The sequence below is a fragment of the Labeo rohita genome, chromosome 7, assembly GCF_022985175.1.
Source record: "Labeo rohita strain BAU-BD-2019 chromosome 7, IGBB_LRoh.1.0, whole genome shotgun sequence".
Classification (NCBI taxonomy): domain Eukaryota; kingdom Metazoa; phylum Chordata; class Actinopteri; order Cypriniformes; family Cyprinidae; genus Labeo; species Labeo rohita.
This window is the reverse complement of record NC_066875.1, coordinates 41,728,004-41,742,723: the sequence shown is the minus strand read 5'-3', so window position 1 is coordinate 41,742,723 and position 14,720 is coordinate 41,728,004. Positions and strand designations below refer to the sequence as shown.

Sequence of the window (14,720 nt, the reverse complement as noted above, 5' to 3'; positions counted from 1 at the left end):
CACCACAATAGAAAAGGCCTATGCCATTCAGCACTGCCAGCTCTTGTTTTGGTAGAGTTACGATGGTCTAAAAGGAAAAAAAAGCGAGTGAGCGTGGGGGGAGGAGAGAGAGAGGGAAGAAACGAGGAGAATGAAGCGGTCCGAGCCGAGCGGAGAGAGAGATGAAGCGATTGTGTGGCAGAATAAGTTATTTTGCTTCACTTGCTGTCTCAGCGGGAGGGCCGAGGGGAGGGACGCGGAGCGAAAGTGTCCGTGTGGAAGGCTTTTTTTGGGGGTGGTAGGTTTGATCCTGACGTTAGACGGGTCAGGTAGTGGCTTATGGGACTTCAGGACAGCTTTAGTTTTGCTCAAACACACCTACAAAGACAGCAGTCTCGAATCACAAATAAAGTTATACTTGGACAAAACAAAACTATCAGTCCTATTATACATATAGGTTTGGGCTCAAAATAACTGATAATCTATGATTGTTATTAAAATATATTCATGTTACAATTCATGAATATTTAAGTGGACCAAGCATGCTAATAAACATAATTAAAATTTGTAAAAACTAGGAGACCAGTGAATATAATCTATATCTCAAAATAAAGATAATCCATAAAAATAAACACGTAATGTGGGACCATAGCAATAAACTCACTAAAAGCTGAACACTGATACAGCTGTATCTGTAACTGTAACATACAGTAAAAATAAGGTTATGAAACATTAACTTGTGTATAAAAACATACCTGCCTCATGAATACATGCTTTCACAAGCAGATTTATTCAGATGCAGAAATGAATAATTTGTGCATGCATTTACATTACAAATACATTTTTCTCCAAAGTCAAGCAGGATCATGTCAGCTGAAATTTATAAATTATAAATGCAAAAGGATCTCATTACAATTAAATTGCAAATGAATGCATCTTATTGTGGAGCCTGTTTAAGAAATAGAGAACAGAGACTATAATATAATTTTTGATTTTGATGTTTTTTTTTTTTTTAAAGAAGTCTCCTCTGCTCACCAAGCCTGGATTTATTTGATGCAAAATACAGCAAAAGCAGTAATATTGTGAAATATTTTTATTATTTAAAATAAATTCAAAATTTAATTTATTCCTGCAATCAAAGCAAAATTTTCATCATTGCTTCAGTTTTCAGTGTCACAAGATCCTTCAGAAATCATTGTAACATGCTGCTTACACTTTATTATTATTATTATCAATACTTAAAAAGGTGAATACATTTTTTTCAGGATTCTTTGAAGAACAGAAAAATACGAAGATGAGCATTTATTTAGCAAGGATGCTTTAAATTGATCAAAAGTGATGATAAAGACATTTATAATGTTACAAAAGATTTTCTAATTAATAATTTCTATTTCAGATAAATGCTGTTCTTCTGAACTTTCTACTCATCAAAGAAACCTGAAATAATTCTACTCAGCTGTTTTCAATATAACAACAACAACAATGATAAATGTTTTTTGAGCAGAAAATCAGAATATGAGAATGATTTCTAAAGGATCATGTTACTGGAGTAATGATGCTAAAAATTCAGCTTTGAAATCACAAGAATAAACTACATTTTAAAATATATTTAAATAGAAAACAGTTATTTTAAATAGTAAAAAATGCACGTTGGATCAAATAAATGCATGCTTGGTGAGCAGAAGAGACTTCCTTAAAACATTAAATTTTAAAAACTGTTGACTGGTAGTTTATAATAAAATATAATGGTGAGAATTACAAAAACGTGGAAAAACTTGGAAAACAGGTCAGATTTCAACTCAAAAGGAAAAATATATTTGTGTCAAGAAAAAGCAGCCTATATTTTTAGGAAAATTAAGTCGAATGACAATTTATGCATATTTCTCTTAAAAATGTTAATTACTTTCATGTATGCGGACATAATTCCAAATAATTACCATTATTCTCAAAGGAGCTTTTCATTAATGTAACAGTTTTTCTTACTTACCATAACTGTAAATGACATTTGTTTACAGCATGAATTAAAGGCAGAACAACAAATCATGATGTATGCAAACAATTTTAAGTACATCATTATTTTTTTTTTATAGTATAGTAATGAGAATCAGATTTTGCAGAGATTTTTGGGGAGAATTATTCTGAGTAAATAAAAACACGACATTTTTTACATTTTTTGGGTAGAAACTTTATTGACACCAAATATTTATTAGCTAACTAAGCTAATAAACATCAGGAAGCCATAAAGAGCACTGAAAAGACACTGGTAGCCAAACTACGTTATCGTTATTTGCGTCACATTCTCGTTTTGTCCAAAGACAGCAACAGGTACGTGTCAGGTTTTTATGACCCTGAATATCACTGTCTTGTATGCTTCTCCATGTTATTAAATGCTGTGCCATCATAATCTCATTCACTAATAACGAGAGTAAGTGTGTCAGTGCAGGTGTGACTGTAACCTAGTGCTGGCGTAGTGCAGCTCCAGCGCTCTCCTGCCCTTGAACATCACAGGGGGTGGACGGTGCAGGAGGAATGGGAATACGCTAGAAATCTAGGTGCTTGTTGCCCGTGGCAGTGGTGCCACATCCTGCTGCCAGTTCTGTTTTACTCACTCGACTCACCGTCTCTGACAGGTCTGGAGGCAAATGCAGTCTCTGAAAGAGAGAGAAATAGAGAAAGAGAGGGAGGATGTAAGAGGAAGACTGAAAAAATAATGTGGAGGGCATGTGATAAAGCTACAAATGCAAAACAACTGCTACAATAATGGTATCAGATGTTAATACCATAGTATTTTAGTGTCTGATTAGTATATTCAGGCAGCTGAGAAGAGTCTCTTATGCTCACCAAAGCTGCATTTATTTGATTAAAAATACAGTAAAACGAGGTAATTTGTGAAATATTATTACAATTTAAAATAAACATTTTTTATTTTAATATATTTTAAATTGGAATATATTTCTGTGAGGCAAAGCTAAATTTTCAGCATCATTACTGCAGTTTTCAGTGTCACATGATCCTTTAGAAATCATTCTAATAAGCTGATTTGCTGCTCAACTCAAGAAACAAAACTAAAACTAAAGTGATTTAATAATATTAATAAATACTAAACAAAGTACAGTTGAGGTCAAAAGTTTATATCCCCGTTTCAGAATCTGCAAAATGTTAATTATTTTACTAAAATAAGAGGGATCATACAAAATGCATGTTATTATTCCACGTTTTTATTAAGTAGTACTGACCTGAATAAGAAATTTCACATAAAAGATGTTTATATTAAGTCCACAAGCGAAAATAATAGTTAATTTATAAAAAATAAAAGTTTACATACACTTGATTCTTAATACTGTGTTGTTACCTGAATGATCCACAGCTGTGTTTTTTGTTTAGTGATAGTTGTTCATGAGTCCCTTGTTCGTCCTAAACAGTTAAACTGTCCACTGTTCTTCAGAAAAATCCTTCAGGTCCAACAAATTATTTGTTTTCCCAGCATTTTTGTGTATTTGAACCCTTTCCAACAATGACTGTATGATTTTTGAAATCTATTTTTTCACACTGAGGACACCTGAGGGACTCACATGCAACTATTACAGAAGATTCAAATGCTCACTGATGCCTCAGAAGAAAAAAAAAAAACAACATGCATTAAGAGCTGGGGGTGAAAACTTTTTGAATTTTAAGGTAAAGGTAAATTTTATTGATTTTGTCTTCTGGGACACATGTAAGCATCTTCTGTAGCCTCTGAAGGGCAGTACTAAATGAAAGAATATGAAATTTAGGCAAAATAAGAAAAATGTACATATCTCCATTCTGTTCAAAAGTTTTCACCCCCCGGCTCTTAATGCATCATTTTTCCCTTCTGGAGCATCAGTGAGCATTTGAACCTTCTGTAATAGTTGCATATGAGTCCCTCAGTTGTCCTCAGTGTGAAAAGATGGATCTCAAAATCATTGTTGGAAAGGTTTCAAATACATAAAAATGCTGGAAAACCAAATAAATTGTGGAAGAATCTGTTTAGGACAAACAAGGGACTCATGAACAACTATCACTAAGCAAAAATACACAGCTGTGGATCATTCAGGTAACAACACGGTATTAAGAATCAATGTAAACTTTTGAAAAGAGTCATATTCATAAATTCAACTATTATTTTCTCTTGTGGACTACATGTAAACATCTTTTATGTTGAAAACCTGATTCATGTCAGTACTAAATAAAAAAATAACATGCATTTTGTATGATCCTTCTTATTTTGGTAAAATAATTAATATTTTCCAGATTCTGCAAGGTGTATGAAAACTTTTGACCTCAACTGTATAAACAGCAAATAATATTAAAATAACACTGGTCTAGATGGGAAGGTAAGATTTTGAACAAAACTACAGTTGTTAGCACCACTTAGTATTATAGTCTCGTATTCTTGCATTAATTTAACATTTGCACTACAAACTAAACAAATTGCTCACAAACACTTTTAGCCAGAGATGCCTGTTTCAGCTTCTTTCCTTTACAGTGAAGACCTGTAGACTTAAGACAGGCGAGAAAACATCCAAGCCCATGTTTGCAGACAGACGAAACAGAGTGTGTGAACACAAATCGCGTTAGACGCTTGGCCATGCACCTTAAATGGTCCGAGAAGTGTAACTGTTAGTGTGCCGCTAAAAACCCTTCAGGGAGGCTCGAGCTTTTTGGCGGTTCAGGAGAAAGGTTTGTGCGTCGAGTTACGGCTTAGAGAAGAGTCATTAGAATCAAGCGTTTTATTACGGTAACTTGGCCCCACATGGGCACTAATCTCTAACAAGGCAATGAGCTATGCCAAAAGCTTGTGCTAAAGAGGCTAATGAGGGAGCTCAGCACAAGGTATACACACACACACGGTGTCGAGAGTAGTCAAGTGTATGATTAAATACACTTCTGTACGGCAAGTGAGTCTCCACAAGCTAAACATACCTGCAACTGCAGCCTTGATTCAGGTGACCTTTTTCTACAGGTTGATGTTTATCTTCTAGCAAACAATGGGCTTCTAAAGCTCCTATTGTTTGGTGAACAGCAGGTAAGTCATGTTCCCAAAAGAGTAGGCCAGAGGAAGCTCAGGACAATCCGTAATTTCCCTGAGCCTCTTCCACACGCCTTTAAGAGCTTCAGATCCTTTTCCCCTGAAACCCTCAAGGCTACCATGCATCCCAACCCAGGATCAAAATGTTTAGCTTATCTGGAGGAATCCTGAAGAACATGAGAAGGGGCTTATAGATCGGAAAATGCTAGAACTTAAAGGGATTGTTCATTCTTAAAAAATTAGTTTTGTGTTCCACTGAAAAGAAATGACAGTGTATGGGTTTGTAACAAAAGGATGGCGAGTATGATATAATTAAATATTTGTAAATTTCTTTAAAAAAATAAAGCTGGCAAGTAAAAAACAAACAAACAAACAAAAAAAAAAAGCTCCACATGCTCCAAAGATCCACTTGTGCCATTTCTTTGTCTACAAGTCAATGAAGTGTAATAAAAAAAAAAAGAGAGAACATTTAATAATATTACGTAATGGTAACATACTATAAATATTATGCACCATTATTCAAACAAATTAAATATTATAACATTTTAAAAGTGTACAACTTAAATATAGTAAATAAAGTAAACATTTATTATTTAATCGCCTCAAACCATTTTTTGTCTTAAAGTCACTGAAGCATAATGTAATATAATATAATATAATACAAAATGGTAATATTAATAGCATTAATCATTAATATTAAATTATATTTACAACATTTAAATTAAATATGATAATTAAGAATAACATAACATTAGTTTAAATGAAACATTTTAACATTTTAAAAGTGTGCATCTTTTTTTTTTTTTTTATAAAGTAAATATTTATTACTCAATTGCCTCAGGCCATCTCTTATCTTGAAGTCATTGAAATGTATTTAAAATCAAACGTAACTTTGTCTGTAATATAATATAATATAAATACAAAATGGTAATAGTAATAGCATTAATATTACATAATATTTACAACATTTAAATTAAATATGACAATTAAAAAATGTGTAAATATTTATTTAACCCAACTGACTTAACTACAAAAGTTTTTAGTTTTTGTTTTTTTTAAGTAAATAAAGTAAATATTTATTATTCAGTTGCCTCAGACCATCTCTCATCTTGAAGTCACTGAAATGTAATTAAAAACAGAGAAAACAACTTTGACTTGTTTGTAATATAATATAACATAACATAATATAATATAATATAATATAATAATTTTTATTATGTTAATTTTTATTATTTATAACATTAAAATTAAATATTACAATATTGAAAAAGTGGCTAAATATTTATTACTCTATTGCCACCAAGACAAAATGGGCTGACAACAATCTGCATGCAACATTTCCTCATCTTAAAGTCACTGAAGTGTAATTAAAAAAAAGAAAACATACCAATTTGACTTGGCTCCACAAAGCCCATGATTGCACACAATTTCCAATATCATCATCATTTCTTCACATGCTACTTTCAGCCTCAAGGCAGGCCAGACCGATTAATACTAGATAGCGTGACTAAGAAAATTTGAACACGATGACACATTCTTGATCGCACAATGTCCTACTGTGTGAGCGAATACAGGAACTGTGTTTCCATAGTTAATTTCTGCACCGTTTAAATCACAAAATGTAATAGCAAAAAATAAAGACAATATTCAAGCACATTTTCCAAGCTGTCTGCCACAGTTTGGGCAAACTGAAACAACTTTAAACAAACAAACCCAGAACAGCTTCTTTACAGCTGCATATAAAGCTGAGACAGGGGAAAATGACACACTTGTATCATAATAGAAAAGCCAACAAACTGAGTCCATAGAAAGGGACGAGTGGATTATTAAGAGGCAATCGCTGTCATTAAGTGCTGTATGCAAACAGCAACAAGAATTTCTGCCAGCAAATCACTTGAACAAAATCAGTTTAAAACACTTGAAGTGATTTACAAGAGGCTCTCAAGAGGAACATTAAGAGTGGCTTTCCTTAAGAGGGTTACAAATAACCCTCCACGCTGAACAAAACCTCACACTGATAATAGCTTCAAAGCCCTCCAGCTACTTCTTGTTGGTCGCACCGGCACTTGTGAAGAATCACCACAAATCTCACAGGAGATTGTGTTTCGAGACACTTAATGTAATGTGCTTTGGGATCAGAGGAGTTTGGATTGAAGGAACAGACAGTGAATGCAGGCAAATTAGACAAGATGAAACACAAAAGTAGCCCAACTTACCCAAAATCACCTTAGTTCAAAAAGCATAAACTTAAAACTTATTGTTCAGCCTAATATATTCAGCCTTTTAACAAATGTGACCCTGGACAACAAAACCAGTCTTAAGTCGCTGGGGTATATATGTAGCAATAGCTAAAAATACATTGTGGGTCCAAATTATTGATTTTTCTTATATGCCAAAAATCATTAGGATATTAAGTAAAGATCGTAAATATATAAAAACTTTTTGATTTGTTTTTGATTAGTAATATGCATTGCACCTCATTTGGACAAATTTAAAGGCGATTTCTCTCTCTCTCTCTCTCTCTCTCTCTCTCTCTCTATCTCTATATATATATATATATATATATATATATATATATTTTTTTTTTTTTTTTTTTTTGCTCCCTCGGATTACAAATGTTCAAATAGTTGAATCTCTTGTTTGGATAGGACAAGCCAAATATTGTCCTATCCAAACAAACCATACATCAATGGAAAACCTATTTATATAAATTGAAATAATTCATAATTCTTGAAAAAACAAAAACAAAACACAAAAAAACTAGACTATCACAAATGTGGTGGAAAATTAAGTAGTTCCATATCAGTTTATATAACTGAACATCATTAAAATGGTATTTGTTTTTTTTTTTTAATGGCGACAGTTGGGAATGATAACGAACTCTTGATTCCTAACGCTAACCTTCAGCTTGTGGTTTTTCTGTAGCAGCACGTCTTCATTTCTCAGTAAGCTTTGCGTTTAATAACCAAAATGTTAAATGAAGCATAGAAGCGCAAACTGTAGTTTAAACTTGTTCAAAATCCCACGCAATAACACTGTACATGTCTAAAAACCTTTTTGTTTGACACAATTTTCCAGAACAATACTTCTCACGCTTAAACCGCTGATGCTGATAAACTTCTTCAGTGGCACTTCTGTTTAAAAGCAACATGAGAAGTTACTTAGTGTAACTGGAACCATTATTACCTGTTATTATCCTCTTTCACAATGACCATGATACAACTCTTTGTAGACCACCACCCCACTATTTGGCGTTTCAATCATCTTCTGAAAGTTTTGCATTATGTACTTTTTACCTATCATCAATGCATTTTAAGAGCAACCCAGAAAACAACCATTATTTAAATCTTAAAGAAGCAACACTTTTCTCAGTACAAAAAGTAGGGAACTAAGGATTTCAAGTGGCTTCTTGTAACATTTACTAACGTTCTTGTTAAGTATTTACAGTCCCAAACAATCAAATACAATGGCGGTGACTCATGAAGAGGTCAAAAATGCTTAATCTCATTTCTGACTTTTATATTTATGGAGATTGTGGTGTGGTGGCCTATAGAAAATTATAGTATATAATTTATGTACCTTACTGTATATATTTAATTCATATTTTATATGCATTATATAACAGCCCTGCACAACTTGTTTGATGATTTCGAATAAAAAACTATCAATAAAAATTCAGTTTTTCCATAAAATAACATTTTAAGAAATTAAGATTTTTTTTTTTTAATTACACCACCAGTCAAAAGTTTTTAAATGTTTTTTTTTAAAGAAGCTTGCATTTATTTGATCCAAAATACAGCAAAGACAGTAGATTTTTGCAATATTTTTAAATAAATAGCAAGTTCAATAGCAGTTTTTTATTTGAAGATATTTTAAAATGTAACTTATTCCTGTGATTTCAAAGCTACATTTTTGACATCATTACTCCAGTGTTCAGTGTGACATGATTCTTCAGAAATTATTCACACCTTATGATGATTTGCTGTTCAAGAAACATTTTTTTTTACTATTGTTATTATGAAGATTTAATACAGTTGAGTGAAATTTTTTTAGGATTCTCTGATGAACAGAAAGATCCAAAGATCACCATTTATCTGAAATAAAAAGCTTTTGTAACATATTACACACTGTATAATTTAAAAGCTTGGAGTCAGTGCAATGTTTTTTTTGGGGGGGGGTTAGAAATGGTAGAAATTAATACTTAAATTTAGCAAGGATGCATTAAAAGATAAAAAAAATGTTCTCAGCTGTTTTTAGCATAATAATAATAAATGTTTTTTTGTGCAGCAAGTGAGAATATTAGAAAGATTTCTGAAGGATCACGTGACTGGAGTAATGATGCTAAAAATTCAGCCTTGAAATCAAAGGAATAAATTACATTTTAAAACATATTCAAATAGAAAACAGTTATATATTAAATTGTAAAAATATTTAAAAATTTTCTGCACTTTGGTTCAAATAAATGCATGCTTGGTGAACAGAAGATTCTTCTTTAAAAAACATTAAAAAAATCTTACTGTTCAAAATCTTTTGACTGGTAGTGTATATACAGTATATTTCAGTTATAGTTTTAATGACAAAAAGTAGTATTCAAAATTCAAAATTCGACTACTTTAAATTTAAAACTAATCTCTAAAAAGTATAAACCAGGATTAGGCATAAAAAAAATGTCTTTTGTGAGCAAATAGTTGTAATCTGATTCAGAGAAAGACACAAATCATCCCTTTGTTTTTTTTTTTTTTGTTTTTTTTTTTGGTGATTAATCAACAATACAAGACTGCTTCACCTTACAAATGGCTGTCGGAAGCAAAAATGCTATGAAATGTATTATATTTCGTGAGAAAGCGTGATAGCGAAAAAACAAGCATTATTTTTGGAATCAGCACCAAAATTAGTAATAAAAAAAAATGCTGAAAAATAAACAAAATAGAATAAAAATATTAAAAACATATGAACATAAATAAATGTGTATATATCCATACACTCTTGCTGCCAGCGTTTTCCAAATTGTGATTTCTGCATGGCGGGCTTTTTAATTAACCATGTTTAAACAAGTACCATGACTTAGTGCTCTTAAACACAGCTCTGTTTCACAATATGCAATTTGGGGAGGACTACATAATATCAGAACCATCGGACATGAAATAATGTGAAGTAATAACTTCTGGCGTCAGCCCTATAATTATCACAATTTTCTTTTTCATTTGCTTCTTTCTGCACGTTATTCAAAACCCAATCCAAGTGACAGGCACCCGAGGACACGCAAGAGTAACCGAGAAGATAAAAAAAACCCCAACTGTGTAGCACAATCAGTATCTTTCTCATTGCATCCCACCCTCTGGTCAGCTGTGTCCATTGTGCCGTGAGTCTTTAGGCCGCTGACTGCAGAGGTCAGGAGTCTAGAGGGAGTTTTCACTCCTCTCTGCTCGTTCGGATTTGGAGAGGTGCCATGCGAACGGACCCCGAGTCCTGTCGGATGGGTGTTGGGTGTACGTTGGGGGCTTAAGGCGCTTGCGGGCTGGCTGGCTGGAATACGAATGCAGAGGCGGGTGCCCTCAAGCTAAACTGGGGTGCAAAAGGCACAGAGGACAAACACGTGTAAGTGCTGCTTTCATATCCGATTGGCTGAGCTGAGAAATGAAGGCAGTATATGATATGACAGTGTATCATGAGAAACACCACCTCTGCTTCTGCTAGCTTCTCAAAATGCTTGTTTTAACCCCCGTGTGAAGAGTTACATAAACATTTTACATATAAGAGGCAGTAATGTGTATGTTGCCGCTGAAGAACTGCCACTGCCCTACATGTACCCTTCTGCAAACAGAACATATAGCAAAAAGAGACTAGTTTACATTATGACTGTGTAAGTGAGCAGTTTTGGTGTTTGTATAAATGTAAATGACTAATAAAGTAATAAAACAGTGACTGAAAAGTTTTTAAATACTTATGTTTTCTGACTGAAAAATCAACATTTTGCTAACCAAGTTTGCATTTATTTATAAAAAACAGTAAAAACTGTGGAATATTATTTTAATGGAAAAAGAGAGAGAATATTATTAGAATATCTTAAAAAGTAATTTATTGCTGTGATGGTAAAGCTATATTTTCAGTCTTCAGTGTCACATGATCCTTCAGAAATCATTCTAATATGCTGAATGTTGCTTAAGAAACATTTTATTTTTAGGGGTTCAAGCATGTAGTGCTGAAACACTATTGTAACTGTTAGAATGGTCACGGATCAGCAATCTCCATGTGAAACTGATTGTGCAGACCAAACCGTAAGTCATAGAGCCTTGAAACTTGGAGGGATGGTAGTAGTCACACTGCCTACAACATCACCAAGGTTTGCCCCAATCAGCCTGAAATTGTCAACTCCTAAATTGTCAGTCGCGGGCTCAAGTGTCTTATGTCGTTGGAGTCCTTGGCTCACGCCGGACAAAATGCTCACAAAAATGCAAAATGCATTTTTTGAAAAAAAAAAAAAAAAAAAACATTTGTCCTATCAACATGAAAAATGGTGTGCATGGTCTTGGTCCAAAGCGCCACAAGTGTCTACAAGGACATTTGCGCATCTCAAAAAACATGGCCGCCATTGGCCGATGAATTTTGAGCACCTGTTGGACTAGCTTAACAGAGGCCGATCGGAATGAAACTCAATGGGCCTGTTCGACTCACGGCCCCAAAGGTCTGAGAGAAATTCAAAAGAATTTTATTTTTTTTGGGGGGGCAATTTTGCATTTTCCAAGGGTGTAAATGATTGTACGTTGTGCGGCTTGTGTGGTTTTTCACATATACATGTGATTTTCGGACCATATGATAGAACTCCTCATTCCGGGCAACTTTGCCTCTGGAACCACTGCTGTCAATCAAATTGTTTGTTAAATGATTGAGAAGAGATGTAAAAACGTACTTTTGTGAACTAAGTTTTCGCTCAATCTGGAAAAAAACACCACAGTACAATTCTCTGGACTCTCTAGGCCAATAATTATCAAAAAACGTTGAAATGTACCCTTTGGGATGCTATAACGAGGCAATTTAGAAAAGGAACCTGTCCAAATTTACTCAAAATCCTATAAAGCCTAAAGGAAAACTCTAAACTTCATGAAACCTGCAGAGCACATGCCACGGGTGATTCTAAACAAGCATGCAAAGTTTTAAGGAGACTGGACCACAGCTGGTGCTATAACAGTCATAACCCTTAAATTACCTGGATTTACCAAAAACGCTTTGATTTAGGTGGTTACGTCATTTTTTTAGTATTCTTTGATAAACAGAAAATTCAAAAGAATACCATTTATTTGAAATAAAAATGTATGCATCATAATTGCTTTTACTGTCACTTTTAATAAATTTAATTAATATTTGCTACATAAAAAATATTGATACTTTGGATCCCAAAGTATGGTTTAAAGGCTACATACAAAAAAACTAACAAACAAACAAACAAACAAACAAAAAAAAAAAACAGGTTAAAGTAACTAAATTAACTTTAATTCAGTATATAACAATTGTTTATTTTTGGGTTATCATGTTGTTTTAAGTTGATAAATGGGAAGTTGACTTAAGGCTGAATTACATTTAGGAATTTTAACATCTGAAAGAACAGAAATATAACCAGAAATTGGCCAAGTACATTTATGCGGCATTAAAAACTTTGAGATTTAGATTTGAGTCATCATTTATCATAATCTTCCATATTACCTACACAGTCTGCTCTAAAATATCAAACAGTTGGAGATCAAATAGATGAAATCATAGTCTGATGGTAAGAAAGACACATGAAACTTGACAACTCAGAATGAGCAAAATATGCAGATACTAAAATCAGGTTAAAGTCAGGTAATATAATCCATCCCATCACCTTATTGTTTCCTGTGCAATTTATGTTGAAAAGAGCAACATGAAAGGACCTGTATTACTTTGTTGACCTTTTTGACCTTTCTTGCTCATTAAAGACTCGAGGTGCTTTGAGTGATCAGTGATAAACTCCCCAAAAGGGACCGTAGACAAATACAATGTGCCCTTCCAGTCCGTTCCCCACTTGCTCAACAAAACCCAGTCCCTGCTCTCCTCCTGCCCACCTCCCCCCAAAGCAGAAGTGGGGTTCAAACACAGTTTAAACACATTACGTGCAGCAGCGGCGAGGTCGGCCACGGGTTACTGTGCCGCTCCCTCTGTGGACCTGACCAGTCAGTTGAGTGCTGGAGTCCTCTGGCTCACACTCCACTGAGCTGCGTGCTAGTGTTTTTCCCCCTCAGAGTCTAGCAGAACACAAAAAAAGAAACTCGTCTGATGCAACTACAAATGGAGGTGTGGGACTCAATCCTTCAGCCCAATAAGAGCAACCCACAAGCTTAAGGGAAGTGTGCGTGAGAGTGTGTGCATTTGTGTGTGTGACAGAGAGCTAAAGGCTTCTGCTGTTAGCCATCGCTGCTCTTTATGCGTGTGCAGCACCGTGAGGAAGGAGCTAATGAGCCAGCAGGTATTTTCAGCTATCAAGACGACATGGGAGGAGAGACGCTAGCGAGAGAAGGAAAAAGAGAAGGTGGGGAGAGAGAGGAAAAGGATAATGGCAGATAAAGACGGGGTTTTGTATGGACGAATTGCCTTTCGCAGGGCTGCAGATCAAACCGAGACAAAAGGAGAACCGGGTGTATGAGAGGAACTTGGGAGACAGAGAGGGAGAAAGCGGGCGAAAGAGACACTAAGTGTGTGTTTAAGTGCTTCTCAGAGTGTTAATGAATTGGGGTGTAATCCATCACAGGTTGTAACTCTTCACAAGAAAGAGTCCCTTTAACTAAAGGACAGCACTTGTGGGGACAAAGGCAGGCATAGTGGTGGACTTCATACTGCAGCGCTGAAAAGGTGTTGCCGTTAGTAACTCCATCCCATTGAACCATAACCTGCACTTTAACAGTCACAAGTATGACCTTAACCAACAAAACTCAGCTGACTAGAATGACAACTTCAGGCCAAAATGTTCTACTTGTACACAAACATACATATACACATTCAGAAAACATTTTTTCAAACTTTGATTTGGCCTAATCTTTTAAACAACTAAGATGGTGGTATTTAAACCACATTTTGTAAAATTTACCTGTCAAGCTCTCAAATCTATGAATCTATGAGAGTCAAATTGGATGAGTACAGGGCCTAGAGATGGTAAGATTCACAGATTTGCATCGGTGAATCAGCATAAAAGTTAGCGATGTGATGCATCGATTTAAAAAAAGTGTGTATCGGATACAAGTTCGCATTTATATCGCGATGCATCATTCCTAACATACTACAAGCAACAATACTGTAAAATATTTTTACTATTTAAAATAACTGCTGTCTATTTAAATATATTAAAAATGTCATTTATTCCTGTGATCAAAGCTACATTATCAGCCATCATTACTCCAGTCTTCAGTGTCACATTTCTTCAGAAATCATTGTAATATGCTGATTTACTGTTCAAGAAACATTTTTTACTATTATTATATAATCAATATTTGAGTACAGTTGAGTACATTTTTACTTTATTACACACTATATACCATTCAAAAGCTTGGAGTTAGTACAATAATTGTTAATATTTTTTTTTAATACTGTTTAGCACGGATGCTTTAAATTGATCAAAAGTGGATGCAAAAGTTTGATCAATTTAAAGGATGCTTTAAGCGTTTCTCAACATAACGATGTT

At 34.1% G+C, this 14,720-nt stretch overlaps 1 protein-coding gene across 1 annotated transcript in view; it reads right to left on the bottom strand.

Annotated features, from left to right (window-relative positions):
* Positions 1–807: 807 nt before the first annotated feature.
* The window catches only part of elp4 (elongator acetyltransferase complex subunit 4), a 79,409-nt gene continuing 65,496 nt past the window's right edge, over positions 808–14,720 (bottom strand). Inside the window, exon 10 of the mRNA XM_051113843.1 lies at positions 808–2,630. Coding sequence (XP_050969800.1) covers positions 2,520–2,630 — 111 coding nt within the window. The 3' untranslated portion in view covers positions 808–2,519. The remainder of the gene's footprint in view (positions 2,631–14,720) is intronic.